We start from the raw sequence: 18,218 nt of genomic DNA, 5'->3' as shown, positions 1-18,218 counted from the left end.
TTACTTGTTGTACATTGGATTGACTGAAGTTACAGTATTATTAAAAACACAATCCCCTCTGACTAGTGACAGTTTACTCCCCATGTTGTTAATAAACATGACGTTTCATGAAGTACACCCTTCTGAACTGCCCTGATACATGAAATTTCACATTTTAGTGAGACTTTGATGTGTAAAACTGTTGTCTAATACACCCTTGCTGACAGAAATAGCTTTTATGGGTTTCATTTTTACAGGTCAGCCATATAGCTTGTAAAAGACCTCTGAAATTGTGGTGATTTATTGACCTTATAAGAGGATATTCTTGATCCTCTTCTCATCCCGTGACCAAAAGCTGACAAACAAAAATGAATCTCTAAATCTCATTTTCAACCAAATCTGAGTCACTCCTGCTTCCTCTTACATTGTCAGCTTTAGGATGGGTATTCCCTCTGAGGGGCACAGCCTCTTCTTACTTGATGTAGAGCCAGCTATACCTAACTGTGATGTAAATCTTGGCAGGTTATTCACAAACACAGCTGCTGACATCTGTGAATCTGCGCATAAAGCATACTTTGTCTCCCCAGCGTTGTGCACTGAAATATTCAAGAGTTCCTCACTTGTAAGACAGTTTCTGCCATCTGTGCCCCTGCGTTTAGTCCTCCTATCATTGCAGAGCATAAGGCCAACATCAGAACACATACGTGAAAAGTGTCAAAATTGTTTCTCCACTGTACTCTGTGTTTCAAATCTCAATATTGCCTGAATAGCATAAACAAGTCTTTTCTTTTGCTTAAACACACGCACAGTGAAACCCACGCGAAATCCTGCACCTGTAGAATCAAAATCTCCATATCCATGTGAGAGGAAAGGAAACATTTACACAAGACAGCCTCCACACATATGAAGCGACCTTTTTTGTTTGGTGTCATACAATGTCATTGTGGAGTAAGCAAGCTCCTGTGGGCTTTACGAATTTCTTACCAAATGAGAGATTTCCTGAGAAAAAAAGAAAGCGGAGGAGGAAGGGTGCAATCAGTCCAGGTTTGTTCTAGGCAGCTTCACTTCCTTCCTTACCGTCAGGAGAGTGTCAGAGCGAGACATTCAAATGTGGTTTTCACCCAGTACTTTCCCAGGACAGTAATGCAGAGCAATTCTAATGGTGTCATTCAAAGCAGCTGCCTTTCTCAGCAATAAACTGAACGCCTTGCCTAAGCAATTCAAACCGCCTCCACAGATTGCAGCGCACCCAACAAAGAACTTATATTTGAAGTGAAACTATTCATCAATGAATGTGTTTGTGTGCCGAAGAGTAGAAGGTGGTTTGAAAAGACCTCAGTTACACCTGAATGGCTACTTTTCCTGTTTGACTGTTGTTACTGTTTCACATTTAGTGAATTCACCTGTTTTCTCTCTGTTGTGACCATTGAATTCGACTTTAAAACAGCAATTTGAAGTATTGATGGGTGTTCTGGAAAAGAAAAACTGTAATTATCTGCTTTTGAAATGGGAGGCAGCGGCTTTTAGTGGGGAGGAAAAACTTTGTTTTGTGTGGGTCAGAAGCTCAAATAAAAACCAACCCCGCTCATTTTCTTCACTGAGAATGGGGTCATTAGTCCATGACAGATGTCAAAAAACCCAAAATAGAAAGTGTTGCTTTATGACTCAAGACACACTCCAAATGTGACTACAGCACAAAGGACCTCAAAAATTCTGTTTATATTGCCATTTTTATACAATACCACAATTACTGTGTTCATGCTCACAGAAAGAAGTTGTGTTTTAAGCCAGCATGCATGGAAAGGTGAACAATAGCGAACTTCAAAGTATTTCAACAGCTTATAAATGGAACATGGCATTTTCAATACATCACTGTTTTAGAGGAAATGTGTGAAAAACCAGACAGTTTTAAAGAAAAAAAAATCGGTAAAAAGAGTCTTTGAATATAAATGAGAATTTGGCCACTGATGAGAACAGACTTGCAACAATCAATAATTTCTTTTACTTTGGTTTTCTTTCCATTAGCACAACAATAACCCTAAAAAAAAACACAAAAGAAAGCACATAGAAACTGAAATGTAGAGGCTTTTTATCCAGTTTAACCCAACATTGCTGGCCTGGAGGAACTGCAAATCTTTCGACCTTTGTCTGAAGAGCACTGCGATGGTCACAGAAATGTGTGCGTGTGTGAATTTGTGTACCGTCCTTTGCGGAAGGGAGGGGGTCGTCCTTCAGTGAACTCAGTCTGTGTTGTTTTGGCCTGTTGACATACCCTTCTGTGTGTGTTCAAGTGAGAACAATGAAGTGAAAGGTTTCAAAATGAGGGCACAAGTCAGTGTCGAAAACTCCACACAAAAAAGTGATGGACTGCAGCCAAAACCACTTCTATATGTAGAGTAAGATGAAGTCATGTGAGATGGGTTTATGTTGCTAAGTGGTTGGTAAAAGGGCCCAAGCTGTGTGTGTTTTTTTTGAAGACAGATTAAAGATCAGGACAGGAAGGGCCAGGTTTAGGGAAACAGGAAAACTGATGCAAGGAAATGGATTACGTCACCAGCCAGCCCACTGCATTCTGCGCTGAAAGTACAATCCAGACCAAGAGAAAGTATGGAGACTTTGCTCAAGTCACCGATGAAACTTGTACTTTTCACAGGTATGTGAGATTATTTTTATATATACATATATATCAAAGGGCAGGTGTCTAAAGTGAGACAGCTGATCATACATTTCCATTCACCTCCTTGTTAACTAATGTTAGTTTGCGAAGGAAGTGTACTTGAGCTTGGCATTGCTAACGATAACTGACCTTTTTATTGTAATTTTTATGCTGCTACATAAACTGAAGTCTGAACCTTAATGTGTTCAGAGTTGATTGGATTTTATCACTGACTGCCCCTCTTCAAAGATCTTAGAAACGCTATATTTCGTTACATTTTACTGGAAGCACACATTTGAAAAAAAAACAAAAAACATCACAATATGTTGTGGGGTCTTAACGTGTGCAAGTTCAACGTAGATATGCGTCTCTTTTTGTCTTCACAGCATGGCTCTCAAGTCTGATGGACACATGCAGCCTCTCAGACATTTGTAATTCCTGTCACCAGCATGCCACTTGCAAGGCCTCGAACGGGTCTAACGCCTGTTTCTGTAACCATGGATATACTGGAGATGGAACGACATTTTGTAAAGGTGAATACAGACACACAAATCCACCCACATATTAAAAAAATCATGCTGCAGCTGAGCGAGCCTTGTGCATAGCTGCCATGGAAGCCTTGACTATTTTTGGAAGCCTTTGTTGTTTCTGACAGCACTTCATAGCAGTGCACATAGGCCAAGATTTACATGCATGTGGGTTAAGTTAACATTTTACGGTGCAAAGTAACTTGGATTAAGATGTTAAAACTATATGAATTCATGAAGATGTGTTAAAGCTTCCAAAAAATACCTGTTATACAGTTTCTGTTTGTTGTTTTTGTTTTATTCTTAAAAGGCATTGAGCAGCAGCTGTGCTCATTCCAACTGATCATTTTTGGAGAAGAGCCCTGCTCAGATAAAATATTTGATCTCAAAATAAGTCTAACAATTAAATAAACTACAGAATGAGAAAACATTTTTCCACCTGAACTGTATTCTTGTATTTGATCATTAATTAGGTCATTTAAAAGGCCTAAAAGCATCATGTCAGTTATTTAAATAAATAACTAAGATCATCTTTAGATTGCCTGGTCTCTCATTCCCTTTTGGGATGGCATTTTAAACTTGAAGGACTGTCTAGGAAGGTTTTGACCAGGTATTTTTTGCAATTGCAATTCATTATACAGAGAAAAAACTGTTAGGTAACAAAAGTATCTTCATAGCTCAGCTTTATTAGAAAGATTTTAACAGGCAAGCATTGCCCCTGGCTGACATTGTTGCTCCTGCTATGATTCAAAACTGTTTAGAATTCCTGGAACCCTTTTTGTTTCCTGACTGAATCTGATCACAATTGCAGTAAAGTCTGCACGCTACAAGGGCCAAAGTAAATGACAATGTGAGTCATACAAACATAGTAGTAGTTGAATAGGAACAAGCGGTTCAGAATTGATATCCCGCTTTAGAGCTGATAGAGTTTATCAGTGCAAAAATATCAGAGTGTGTCACCAGTTCTGTATAATAAAACCTGCTATGATAAATCAAACAAGAGATGGGGGGAAAAAAATCACCATGGGCAGTCTGGAAGTCATAGAAAAAAATGATTAACATTCAAAATTAATTTGTGTGGCATTTTAAATAAATATTCTTGGTTAAAGAGTGAATCATAAAAAAATATGTTGCATTGTGTGCAAGATTGACGGCAAGTGCCAAGTCTTTAATGAAGATATTTCCCCCTTGAATATAGTCACCTCCCTCCTCAGAGCAGAGGATTTCCCTTACAACACAGCTTTTGTGCAATAGGTACACAGGAGAGGAAGGTCTGAGGTCATTTCCAATAAATTGTGGAACCAGAGAAGGATTGCGTGTTTGAAAAAAAAAAGCTGGCACAGCACTTTCAATAATGAGTGAGCCACAGAAGCATCCGCAGCAAACTGCTTTGTATTTGCTGCCCCATTAACCTGAGCAGTAAATTCCAAAATTATTTGGAGCAGTTTGAGTAGCTCGAAATAAACAAAGGCGAAACAACTGCTCAACAATCACAGTCCTGAACAATTAAAAATGCATGTAAGCTGTAGCCAGTTAAGTCCTCTGTCTAGACTAGACAAACCATGTGGAGCCGAAGACGACACCACATCTTCATCAAGTTAAAATGGGCGCCAAAGATCGGGATCAAGTTCAGATAGTCCTAAAATAGTAACAGCGGAAAACAATGAAAAGTCATACGTGTGGCTGCTCAAAGTCAAAAGAGACAAATATGCCAAAATGATGAAAAGGATCTGCAAAGATGCTATGATGACTATGCGTTTATTGGACTGAGATGCAATTCAATCTTAAAGAATCCTTCTAAAACTGCTATCTATATGCATTAGGAACCCAAGACTAGTTTGGGTGTCTGTGGGAATCTTTTGGGGTTGTCTTTCTACTAAGTTAAAACATCAATGATTAAGATCACTTTTTGATGTCAAAAAGTAAGCTCATACTTGTAGTCCATGTTGCATCAAAGCTCAAATGTCAAAAAGAAGTTAATTTGTTTCTGAAGAAGCAGAGCTGAGAGCCAAATATCTCATCTGGGCAAAATGTATTCAAGCCAGTGATTAACTTGTACGTGGGCTTTTTTTCAAATTATTTCTGGATCACAGCATGCTGTCAGCAAAAACCTGCAGAATCATCAAATGTACAGGGCAATAATACCCTAATGGGAAGTTAAGCATGGGAGGTAAAAATAATTATATAAGAGTTACCCCTCAAGAATAAAAGGATAGCTTTCTTGACACAAAAGTAAAGGTTTAACTATCTATTGGAACATCTCTTAGGCATCAGTTTTTATCTTTGACTAAACGAAGATTGTGTTTTTTTTCCCTTATGTTTCTTAAAGTGCTGGTCAGTTAATACACCAGAAAAAAAGCTTGTTGAGTTTGCAAATGTGCTTTATCTTCAAAAGGTTTTGAGCCCACTTTACTTTTTGTCAGTCCTCAACTCACGCAATTTTCTTCCCCTCCTTTTGTTCTCGCCACAGATGACGATGAGTGCCAGAATGTGACCAATATCTGTGGGGACAGGGGCCAGTGTACAAACACGCCAGGCAGCTACTATTGTACATGTGTCTCTGGATACACGTCGACAGGACTGCCCAAGTTCCAACCAAACGATGGCACCGAATGCATGGGTAATGTCTGATTGGGAGTAGAAATGCACAGAAATTCCCACAGGAATCAGGAGCATACTGTACAGTAAGATGTACTCAGAGAAACCTCCGTACAAGTATCATGCACGAGTGAGTGTTAAAGCAGTTACCATGCAGCTGAGAGGGCATCAGGTCTGTGAATGTGCGAACTGTTTACTGACTCACTGCACAGGGGAGGATAAATATGTTGGAGGGGATTTTTTTTTCCCCCGCGACCTTTTACTTGGTTCCCATCTGCTTTTCTGTGTGTTTATTTTGTAGACTGAGGTATTTCTGCATGTATACAACACAGCAGCCGAGTTAGGATTATTGAAATGTGTGACATGGATATGAGAATCTCAGATTCCAACGAATGTACACAGAAAAAAATGCTCAGCATTTTGGGACAGGGTTAAAACAAAGACAGGTGTATGTGAGTGTATTGATTATGTCAAGCTAAATCTAAGATAAGTGGATATTGTGATGTTTCTGTTGGAGCTGACTTCTTTATTTGGATCTATTAGATATTGATGAATGCAAGTCAGGACAGGAGTGTGGACCAAACTCAAACTGCCATAATACGGACGGATCTTTCTATTGCACCTGTCAGCGCGATTTCACCCCCACTTCAGGCACTAAGCGTTTTCATCCAGAGAGCGGTGTAAAATGTAAAGGTTGGTATGAGAATTGAAGAGCACACATTCTCACACACTCACGTGTACACTTTAAGAGCACACTGCTACACACATTCAAGGACAAATGTTTTCCTTGGTTCTTTTTCTTTTTAACTTTCCCCTCACACTTTTGCACAGAACATAGAGACATACATTTTAAAGATTGTGTGGATGAAACCCATCATGTTGCGTAAAATCCATCAAGAAGTGGTGCAATCTTTCTATTGTTTTTACCGATATTGGTGACAAAGAGTGCCGTGTGACGTGGTGTCTGCCGCCTGTATTATATTTTGCAACAAACTTTATCAAGAGTTACTTTTGGAAATGCTTGTTTTCCAGAACATCCCCAAAAATATTGCCATGACAACATTCGATGCATGACGCAGGCCATCAACAGAACACTCGAATATGTAAGTACCCCTCTTCCAAAAACGGTTAAATTAGATATGGTGATGCTGCCCCCTGTTGGAGAGACAGAAGACTAACAAGAGATGGGACAGGCAGTGCTACTATACTGAATTGTAGAGAGTGAGGGACAGACAGCATCAGTGGTCTGCACACCACCTGCAGCTCAGGACCTTTAGTTGTGTCACCGTGTGCTATTGACAAGTAACAGCAGCATTAGTTTAGGACTGATGTGTTGATGTTACATAGAGCCAAAAACTCCCTATCCTCCATTTTCCTCACAGTTTACAAGTTCATGTTGAGAAAGAGAATCAAATCAAAATGATTTAAAGGCCAAAATGTAGCATATTTTCAAGTAAAAAACACTTTCTGCTCTCAGGGACACGTTTGATCTGCGAAAGCTTCTGAGCGACAACTTTTCTGTCTCGTAGGTGACAAAGTTTAGCCATGTTGGCAATTAAGGATTAATTGTGTTTGTATGTCTGAAAGCGTGATCATGGTGGGAAGATCGTGATAATCATCTTCATTCATGTGTTTGAAAAACAGCTGGGTGAAAACCGACCGAAGTGGGAATGTTTTACACCATTTTATCTCATTTCTCCCGTGTCCTCCGCTGTGGATGTGTAATACCTGCTATGTACAATTTGTGTTTGAAAACAGCCTAAAAAGCATAAAGACTTATTATTTTCTTCCATGTTCTACTATTAACTCCCAATAAAAGGCTGTTTTTCTTTTTTACGTGTTAAGTAAACTGTGAAATCAGTATTTGCCTTATGGTACTATAGCGGTATAAAAATAAGGAGAGAAAGACAATCACATTAATTAAACACAATTATCTGTATGACTAATAGTCAGCCGCTAGAATTTCCTAATCGTGACAGCCTTACAGACAAGACATCTTTTGGCATGGGAACTGAGGCACTAGAGATGGGGCAGTATTGGTAACAGATATGCTCCCAATGTCACAATGAGCCTCTCTTTATGAACATGTTATAAAGTCCTGTTCAAGAGATTTAAAGGCTGGTGGAGGACTAAGCAGGAGGATGTTTTAATGCTTTAATTTTTCTTTCCTGTTGATACATTTTTGCATTGCATTTTTCAGATGATGACACACTTACAAAACAGCAATGGCCACTGGTGAAAAGACTTTAAGAAATAGTTAAAAAGTAAACAGAATACAGTAGAATAGAATAGAAAATATTTATGGTACGGTGGGGGGAATTCAAAAATAACAGTTGTCCCCAACCGTTTAAGGACATTGATTAAATATTCGTATTGAGCCCATAATTCACTAGTCTAGGCTGTAAGAAAGGAGGCATTCAAGCAAGTTTTTAACCAGGATCTACATATCGCTAATGCCCCTTATGTCACGCTGCACTAAACAGGCTGCTAGTTCTCCAGTGAAACAGCACAGTAGTAAATGGATGGTATAAACTAGATGATCTGCTTTTGGAGCAGTCACGTCATAAATCGTAAGTGCTTTTGCATGTACGTTGCATATGCATTATAGTATTAAGCACAGTTTCTTATTCTACATCAATGTAGAAAACAGCTTCTTTTATGATGTGGAAACTCTTTGCTGGCAGCACACTTTACACATTTCCATGTTTATGCTATTTTCTATCAAACGATAAATACATTGTGTCACGTTTTACCCAAGCGTAATGGAACTTCAGGGAAAGACCTTTTCAAATAATGATATATTTATGATTTAATTTTGTTTTTGTGTTACACTTTCATGTCGGAATAAGGGTGCAATGAGGTCCTTGGTGTTCAGTCAACAGTTCAATCCCAGCTGATTCTAATTTGGAGGTGGACTGGTTCAGAATAAGCAAAAACGGTGTTCTTTTGCAAAGCATAGTAAAAGCTCTGTCTCAGAATGCAACAACGCTGAACATGTATGAAATGTTTAAGAAGTAATGAAAACAATAGTCAATCAATACCCAAAAATAAATGCTTTTTTTTTTTTTCGACCCCTCTAGATGAGCAACCTCACGGAGCCACAAAGTCTACTGAAAGAAATTGCCAAGCAGACATCTGGTGAACTTACCTCAGTGGAAGTGATCGCATATGTTGAGGCCTTGAGTCGATCTGCATCAACACTGGCTGCTGGAGAGAAGGATTACACTGTCAAACCATCTGCCATCAACTCAACTCTTTCAGTAGGCTTTGTTTACCATTGCTGTTCCTCAGTCAACATTCAGAGCACAGTTATGCTTTGAACTTATTTTTTTAAAAAACGCCCAAAACCGTCTGCGTGTCCTCTATACACCTCTGTCTTGAAAATACTTTTTTTTTCCAATAAATTTTATATTTACCATAATGAATTGTGTTGTGAAATCCCAACTTTATCTTGCACAGTGTAGACGGAAGCTTCGTTACATCCAGCTCTCAGTGAAAAGCTAAAAGAGATGACAGTCGTCTTTAAATTCACACTTTTTTCAGCACATCTCGTACTGAAACTAGATTCTTGTCAAACAGAAATTAGTAAAATCAGTGAACAACCTGGTGGAGAAGGATGAACTGGTGGCTTGGAGCAGAATAAAAGGCGAGAGTCGTGACCATACCATCACCAAGCTGCTGCATGTAGTGGAAGAAAGTGCTCTGTCTTTGGGGAACAGCTACAAAACTCCAGCTGAGCTCGAAATCAAAGCCACTGAAATGGGTGAGACGTTTGTTTGCGCAGAGTGTCTTTACAGACTTTGCAGTAATGTCAGGTTGTCCAACAATTTATTACCACATGTGTGCAGGAACCAAAGCTCGACTTCCCTAACTCTTTTTTTTTCTATCCTCCACCACAGAATTGAAACTATTTACATTTGAAGCTCATCAAATAAAAGCCAAATTGTCCGTTTCCATGGGAGGAGATCATATAAATCTAACACCCAGACTTAGACCAGAGGAGGAGCGAAATGGTAAGAGGCTTAATCTGTCTATCTAAAGTTGAGTGAAATTGAGTACTTGTGCATTGAGTCTTTATCCTTGGATACAGTGCAGCACAGTCTCTCTCTCTCTCTCTGCCATTAACTGGAACATACTTGAGGGGTACAGATTACATTTGCAACATTTCACAAGATACCGTGGAACCTGTGTCTTTGTGAACTAATTTTTGTTGCTGAATAATGTCAATTCCTGGCTTCAAATACTGTCACGTGTGTATACAAATCAAATTATTTTAAAAAAGAGAGATTTTAAAAGACTTTTATATGGCAAAATGGTTGATCTACTTTGTGTCAATACATTGTCAGTTTTCTTCCATGACTTGAGAGATAACCAAACTCTGTCGCGCTTGTTCCGTCCATCAGGAAGTGTGTCAGTGGTGTTTGTGCGATATGACAGCATCAGTGACATCCTGAAGCCCAGCAGCGACCCAGGTGTCACTGACTACTCGCGGTATGCAGAAACCGGGGAAATCACTGTCAATTCCCAAGTCATAGCGGCTGCCGTCAAACCTGCTGACGTTTACCAACTTGACCATGTCACCTTCACTCTAAGACATAATGAGGTAAAGACTTTTGTAAAGTGCTGAGGCGACATTATGATTCACTTCTGCTCATAGATATTGTATTTCTTCTAAATTTGTGCCCCCTCAGCCTATTTCTGAGAGGTACCTTTTTGGACATGAGTTGATTCAAAATCATGTGAATTTTCTTGCTCTGATTAAGAGCAGCATTTTAAAACAGTGTGAGCATTTTTTTTCTTGTTATTTTGTTCCTTGGAATACAAACTGGAGGCAATGCAGACATGACCCTGCCCAAGCAAGATCATCTGCAAGATGTGACAAGAAACATACTGATGACAAATAATATTATACTACAACACAAAGTGGCAAAACAGACACAAGAGACCCACAAACAAAGAGAAAGAAATGTAAAACATTTAGAGTGACAAAGCTGAGCTCCTGAAAGAAGAGAAAACTAAAGAGTGATGTACAGTGACAACAAAACAAATTGGCTACAAAGTGGGAAAAAAAAGAGCAGAATGTGCAAAACAACAACAAGGAGACATGGAACACTCACAAAAATGTGCAAAATAAAAAGACACAAAAAGCCTCTGAGACACAAAACTGTCACAACAACCACACAACCAGACACAGTAATAAGAAAAAGACATTTTCCTTCTCATTAAGTCTGAGTGTCTTGCTGTTCTACCTGAGGCATGAGCCCCCCCCCCCTACAGGTTTGTGCTCAGGGACCCCTTTTCTTATGATTTATCCATGAATTTACTCTGAGCTTCACTTCTGTGCTACTTTAAACTGACTGTTCAACTTTCTGCATCACATGTGAATCGTTCAACATTAACTAATAGGATCTAATTTGGTTCACTCTCCCATACCTCATCATTTACGTCAGTGTCAGACAGGAGTAATAATTGTGTTGCTGTTATGCAGTAAGAAATGACTTCCTTATTCCTAAATTGAGTCTGACGTTGAAATGGGGAACGTATGTCAACTTACATGTAAAACATGAAGAGATGATGAAAAAAAAACAGTGATTAATGAGGCAAATAACCCTAGAAGTTAGCACATAGATATTTTATTTTTTGAGTCAAATATAGGAGAAAGTGAAATCATTTTTGTGGGAGACTTCACGTTTAAGACTAACAAAAGGAGAGGATGATTAATGGGGAGCATGAGAATTGTCTCCAGACTGCCTTTAAAGAGCAGCAATCAATAATTCTGGTGTTTTTTTCCTCGCTCACAACTGTGTCGTAGCTTTCATGCGGCAATTTGCGCACATAATTCTTTAAAATACTACAGGTTTCAAGTAGGCCAAATATATTTCTAATTTGATGTCAAAAAGAAAAAAGAATAGAAAACATTAAAAAAAATGTTGAGGATTTTTTTTTTTGTTTGTTTAGTCATAACAATCATAATCATCAAATCATAATAAAACTAATTGGATTGCTGCAAATCACTAAAAAGAAGCACACAATAAGTAGCGGGACTGTAGGAGTAGTGCACCGTGTAATTTGACCCGAAGTTATGTGTGTCAATTATTGGAAAAGTAAAAAAAATAATACAGAAAATGATGCTGTATGTTGCATTACGACTACGGTTGGTTTACAAGTAAAATATACTGCAACAGTCTAATTTCCCTTTGGGATTAATAAGGTATTGTTCAGCTCAGTTCAGCTAATTATCCCTGCTGTTTTGATGAGATGTGTACAATCAGTTATTAACTTCCTACTGATGTGGTATCACAAAGCATTGCATTTCTAAAACTAATAAAAGCTGCTCTGTCTAGAGTTCTAACAGCCGTTATGTGCTCTCCTCCTTCCCCTGAAGCCCATCGACACGAAAGCTGATGTGACGAAGTGTGCCTTCTGGGAGTATGAGGCGGACAGCCTGCAGGGCCACTGGGCCACTCAGGGCTGCAACACGGTCCATGTCAGCAGCAATGCAACCACCTGCTCCTGCAATCACCTCACACACTTTGCTATCCTCATGTCATCTGGGCGAGCCAACGTAAGTGATCAGGCATTCGCATGCCTTTTATGACCCGTTTTATGACCCTTTGGTTTTTTCATATTTATTTTAGAGGGTTTAATTCAACAGGTCAACACTAACAATTCCCCAATACACAGGAGGGCCGTTCTTCAAAAAAAAAAAATTTACACCAATGAGCCTTTGATCATGGCTTATAATCTTGCAATCTTATTAGTGATGGCGTTTGTATGCGTCTTTGGCAAGAGACCTGCTGCGGCTGATTGGGCCCAATAACGCGTCGCTGACGTGTGGTGCCTTTGCTGCCTCATTTGGCAGCCTAGCAGGTGAGTTGCAGATATGTTCTTGTCATAGAGTAGAACAGCTGCTTTCTCCAAAGTCAACGAACAGACTTTGTTTGTTACTATATAATTTATGATTATTTGCTATCATGCTTGTCCTCCTAGAGCTTCAACAAAAACAGGTCACAAGGGGAATGCATTATGCGAAGCTGTTATTAGAACCCCCCCCCCTTCCCTCTGTAAGAGCACGAGGCACGCTACTTATAACAGTCTGGTGTGTCTGTCAATACAGTCTTTAGTATGAAGCGTTCATGGAGTTTCGCAATTAGAGCGGGGTACTGACATTCAAAGTTTTCCCATGTTGCATGAACAGATGTTTGAACTTCAAAGAAAAAGTTACAACCTCACAACGCTGTGGCACCATGTATTTTTACTTTATGAGTGATCAATTCCTTTTGTGCTCAGACCACATCATGTTCCTGTGCTGTTGAAGAAAAAGTTAGATTTCTTTGATACGATACATTTTCACATATAATCCAGAGAGATTTCACTATATAAAATGTGCATCTGTTTGACCTATTTTAAACAAATGCTTTTAAAGGCCGGCAGCCTTTTTTTTTTCGTGAAATGACTGATTCACAGTATGGAACCATTTCTGTTCCATTTCTGTAACCCCCTTCAACACATGATGCTGATGCCAGAAAGAGTAGAAGTCTGGTTAACTACGGAGCTCAAAAGAGAGACTAGTTTCAAAGATAACATTTTTGTTTGTTGCGCTTGAGTCCAGAAAATTCCAAAAAAATTCTCTGAACAGTGGTGTTGGTTTTATTTTTAATTCTAACTGTGATTTGGACTGTGCATTTGAAAATAACTTGTCAACAAAGAGCAAGGAAGAAATAAACATTTGGAATCAGTATTTCAACAGAGGGTGTTAACATATTAATTATTCAACAGACCACATGTCTTAAATTTGAAAACCAGAGCAGATCCCGTATGTCTACAAGCTATTATACCGGGCTAACCTTCAGCCTACATCTATGGTATATGAAGTGATTCCAAGCAGCAAATACAACAAATTACAAATCCAGCATACCGTGAATCTGTGAATGAAACACCTCCTTTTCCATTCGCTTCTCAGCTGGTGGCCCACCATACCATCCTGACCCGGATCACCCAGCTGGGGATGATCATATCCCTCATCTGTTTATCCATGTGCATCTTCACCTTTTGGTTCTTCAGTGAGATCCAGAGCACCAGAACCACCATCCACAAGAACCTGTGCTGCAGCCTCTTCATGGCTGAGTTCATCTTCCTGGTGGGAATCAACATGAACACGCATAAGGTGTGGATGCACCCAGTCAAGCAAACTAAATCATCATCAACATAAGTTATCTATGCTATTATACAAAATGTCTTTCTATAACTGCATACAAATAAAATGTATAACATGCAGAGACACAATTACACATTTTCTGAATGTAAAACTGGTAAAACATCCCCTCCTCTCTTCTCTTGTCTGCCGGCAGCTGTTCTGCTCTGTGATTGCAGGGCTGCTGCACTATTTCTTCCTCGCAGCCTTTGCCTGGATGTGCATCGAGGGCATCCATCTGTACTTAATAGTGGTTGGCGTCATCTACAACAAAGGCTTTCTGCATCGGAATTTTTATATCTTTGGCTATGGAAGTCCAGCAGTGGTGGTGGCCATCTCAGCAACACTGGGCTCGCAGTATTACGGCACCGATAGAGTGTAAGCGCAACATCGTTTAGTTGCTTTTGGTGTGACAATGCGAGGCAACAAAGGCCTGACTTGAACTTCTTTTCAGACTCATTCAGCTTTTCTCAGGAAGCAAGATAAACATAAAATAATAATTATAAGCACAAGGGGACAGATTAAATTTGGCTTGCAGGGACATGAAGGAAGTTGAAGTTGCCTAAACTGTCTGGGAAGTAGCAAGTTAATTATCTGAGTTTATTAAAAGAAAAAAAGAAAAATTTGCTTACTACAGAGTCTGAATAGAAATATCTAAATAAGTTTTATTTGTGCAAAATACATTTTGAAGTGAGAGGGTATTTAAGAGACGACCTGATTGTTCAATAATGTCAGAAGGGATTGTTTTTCCAACTGTTTATGCCCATAGATATAAAAAAAAGCCTATTCTTTATTGCTGTTATTAACATTAGAGGTTGAATGCTAAACTACACATTCTGTTAAAATAAATGTCCATTAAATTACCCATTGTATTTCAGGTGTTGGCTGAGCACAGAAAACAACTTCATCTGGAGCTTTATTGGACCTGCATGTCTGATCATCCTGGTAAAAGCCTGTGTCTCTGTAACATACTTGCAATGTTAAAACATTAATTCAGCAAACAAGGATTGTTTCAGAGAGAAATATTTATTGGACCGTGTATGTCTGCTGTGTTTGTTTTGCTCCGTCCCACCTGAAGGTTAATCTCTTGGCCTTTGGAGTAATCATCTACAAGGTGTACCGACATACAGCTGTGAAAAAGCCTGAAATCAGCCACTATGAAAATATCAGGTATAATTAGCTCTACTAATCAAACCCATATTAAAAGTCAACTCCTAAGTTCCTTATCTGGATTTTGGTTTATTAAGATAATACCTGACGTCCTTGCAGTTTTAAATGACAAATTAGGGCTTTGTTGAGTCTAAAAGCACTCTGCACTCTGTGTGGGGCACTTAAGTCAGTGATATTCCCCATAGGTCCTGTGCCCGAGGTGCCTTGGCTCTGCTGTTTGTGCTCGGCGCGACCTGGACGTTTGGGGTGCTGCACATTCTCAATGAGACGACCCTCACAGCCTATCTGTTCACCATCACCAACGCCTTCCAAGGAATGTTCATCTTCATCTTCCTCTGTGTGTTGTCCAGAAAGGTAACATCCTGAAACCCTCATTCTGTTGCAGCTTCCTTTATTAATGCACTATTTCAGTATCTGTCTTATGTATCTGTGTTTCTGTCTATGAGTCTGTCTATCCATCTGTCCGTTCCTCTAGCTGTTTTTAAAAAATGTCATCTGTGTCCGTGGTTGATAGTTAATAAATTGTTCTATTGTATAGCATTGATTTTGACCCAAGTTATGCTAGTATGCTGGCTTGTAGACAAACTGCATTATATGGAAATAGTTTGGCATAAAGTGCAAAATCCTAACTACACACAATACTCAAGTTAACGCAATACAATTTAGTATGATATTGTTGTGTCATTAATCTATCTCACAAGATTTATTACTATGTCAATTACATAACAAAATGTTTAATAAGATTGATGTACATATTAATACATAATAATACAAGCATGATAATAACACAATTATAATTCCATTTTAAAAATGCACACTTCTTAATAATACATGGCTTGTGTATTTTTTTTAATATTATTTCATGTCATTTTATAATATACACAGTACTCATCAAGATGTTTCCCTTCTCTGTCTTTTTCCAGATTCAGGAGGAATACTACAGGCTTTTCAAAAATGTACCATGTTGTTTTGAATGCCTAAGATGAATTAATCCAACTAAAGCTTGACCATCTGCACTTGTACAATAATAGTCGACAGTACAGCTCTGTAATATTCTGTGACTCGTGCTTTGATTTTTATTTTTTTAATTCTTTGGGGGCAGGGGGTACATGTTGAGTTCAAATGGTTGATAAATGTCACATTTGTAGCTTCTGTTTTCTTTCCGAAGCCTTGGAATAATATATTCATCATGTTTGTTGCACTTGTATCCATTGAGACTTTTCTCACAATAAAACCAGACACGTGTAAACTTTTTATGTATATAAATAATGTTCTATTATTCTATACTACTATATTTGATTAGTTGATAAATGCTGATGCAGTTATCAGCATGAAACTGCATAGTCTCAGTTTTCGTTGCTTTCCTGTGTTTGAAATTAATTTGTAAATTATTAGAATAAATGGGGGGAAAAGCAACACGCATCTCCGCTGCTCACTTCTTTTGTGTGAAAAATCAATGTTCTTGTTTCACGCATTCTTTAATGTCTGTCTATGATCAAAACACAGTAAAGTTGTCTGCTGAGAGCCTGCATGGAGGTGATTGGATAGACCAATAGCCCCATCTACTGGACTCCATGAGGAAAATTCACTGAGCACCCACATAAACTATTAAACGGGGATGAATCTTAAAGCTGGGATAACTTTCTGAATCATTTATTCAACGTATTCCTCAACGGTTTGAGTGTAAGACACTGGTTCTAGATAATTCTATAGATTTGAATTACTATATTTTGAAGGTCTTCCGACCTACGGGAGATCTGCTTCTGAATTCAAAATCCTACAGAAGTATGCAGGATTTTAACTGATTATCAACTCATGTATTTAACATTAGTCTTCACATTTCTTGGAAACCAATTACTTGCAGCCACTGACTTCATAATAACGCTACACATAGCATATGTATATTTTACATGTATATCCAACTCTCAATTCCAGCAAAAATACTGTTATTTTACAAAACATATTTCAGCCTCACACTTTCTTTTGAACCAGATCTCTTACTTTTTTCCTTTAATCATCTGTAAATTGGAGAGCGTTTTATCTGTTTTTCACAAAATCCCACAAGGATGTATGCTGTGCGTGTGCTTCTTCAGCAGAGGCCCTGCAGATACTGTAATATACATCTATCAAACTGTGAGAAAAAGAATCAAACATCTTTTTAAAGATAAAAAGCATGTGCCACTTTCTCTTCATTTTAATGTTTTACGTTACAGTTATTCCAAATAGGTAACAGAAAATTAAACACAGGAATGTATTACAAAATAATATGAGATTGGGCTGGAAATGAACCAAAGGTGCACCTGACTTCCGTCCTTCTCACTCTTTTTTATCTTGAAACATTCAAACAACCATACAAGATCCTCAGTCCCATCTCAGGGACAATAATGCCATGTCAGTGCCATCTGTTGGCAAATGTTAAAATCAAAAAAGAAAGAAAAATCGATTCAGCAGGTTGTATGACTCCTAAGAATGAAAGGGGAGCATGAAAGCCGAGAGAATCCCCAAAGTATGATTGCTTCTGTGTTGTGCAATCTGAGCATAATTCTAACAGACAGCAAGAAAAAAAAACTAAAGATGATTGCGTCTTGATGGCGTCACCTTTCAAACTGCACTTTTGAAAGGACTGTTTGTGAAGTTCTTTAAGCCAAAACACATTTTCCAAATATGCATGAAGAGCAGCGATTCACCACATTGTGTTTTGCATCCAAAAGGAAAGTTTTATGACAGCACATTTTAATAACTTCTCTTCTTTTACTGCATATTGCTGATTAAGTTAGGGAATAGACGTGGTCCCACTGGATTTACTCCATTAAGCAGTGAAAAACTTGTTTACTTCTCTTACAGAGTAATTAAGAATTAAGTTTCAACTTAGATATTTTTCACAATAAAATTATTCAGTGTTTATGTCATCATTGTAAAAGGTACAAAACCACTGTCTCCCTTACAGAAGTCAGACATTATAATGATAATAATAATATTATCTATGGGAAAAACATAGACAAGGCCCAGAGCATGCTGGAGGGATTAAATAGCCCTTCTGGCCTGGGAACAACTCAGAAAAGTGTCACTCACTGAGGGATACCTGCGTTTTTGG

The 18,218-nt window shown here is 38.5% G+C and overlaps 1 protein-coding gene across 1 annotated transcript; it reads left to right on the top strand.

Moving 5' to 3' along the window:
• Positions 1–2,526: 2,526 nt before the first annotated feature.
• Positions 2,527–16,530, top strand: adgrl4 (adhesion G protein-coupled receptor L4). Its single transcript, XM_072389394.1, has 16 exons — positions 2,527–2,632; positions 3,022–3,168; positions 5,633–5,782; positions 6,304–6,453; positions 6,793–6,863; positions 8,841–9,020; positions 9,340–9,523; positions 9,660–9,773; positions 10,164–10,363; positions 12,146–12,325; positions 13,724–13,927; positions 14,112–14,332; positions 14,833–14,899; positions 15,033–15,124; positions 15,310–15,478; positions 16,048–16,530. Exons 1-16 carry the CDS (start codon positions 2,587–2,589, stop codon positions 16,108–16,110), a joined length of 2,238 nt encoding a protein of 745 aa, XP_072245495.1. The 5' UTR covers positions 2,527–2,586; the 3' UTR covers positions 16,111–16,530.
• The last annotated feature ends 1,688 nt before the right edge of the window (positions 16,531–18,218 follow it).

Source organism: Leuresthes tenuis, unplaced genomic scaffold, assembly GCF_036924035.1.
Source record: "Leuresthes tenuis unplaced genomic scaffold, fLeuTen1.0.hap1 SCAF_7, whole genome shotgun sequence".
Lineage (NCBI taxonomy): Eukaryota > Metazoa > Chordata > Actinopteri > Atheriniformes > Atherinopsidae > Leuresthes > Leuresthes tenuis.
The sequence above is the reverse complement of the archived record's forward strand: the minus strand, read 5'-3'. Positions and strand labels throughout refer to the sequence as shown.

Bases quoted from the DNA above. Each gene is read 5' to 3' on its own strand.
- adgrl4 (XM_072389394.1), top strand. From the start codon at position 2,587: ATGGAGACTTTGCTCAAGTCACCGATGAAACTTGTACTTTTCACAG. The intron at 10,364-12,145 runs GTAAAGACTTTT...CTTCCCCTGAAG, and splicing joins TCACTCTAAGACATAATGAG to CCCATCGACACGAAAGCTGA. The intron at 13,928-14,111 runs GTGTGGATGCAC...GTCTGCCGGCAG, and splicing joins TCAACATGAACACGCATAAG to CTGTTCTGCTCTGTGATTGC.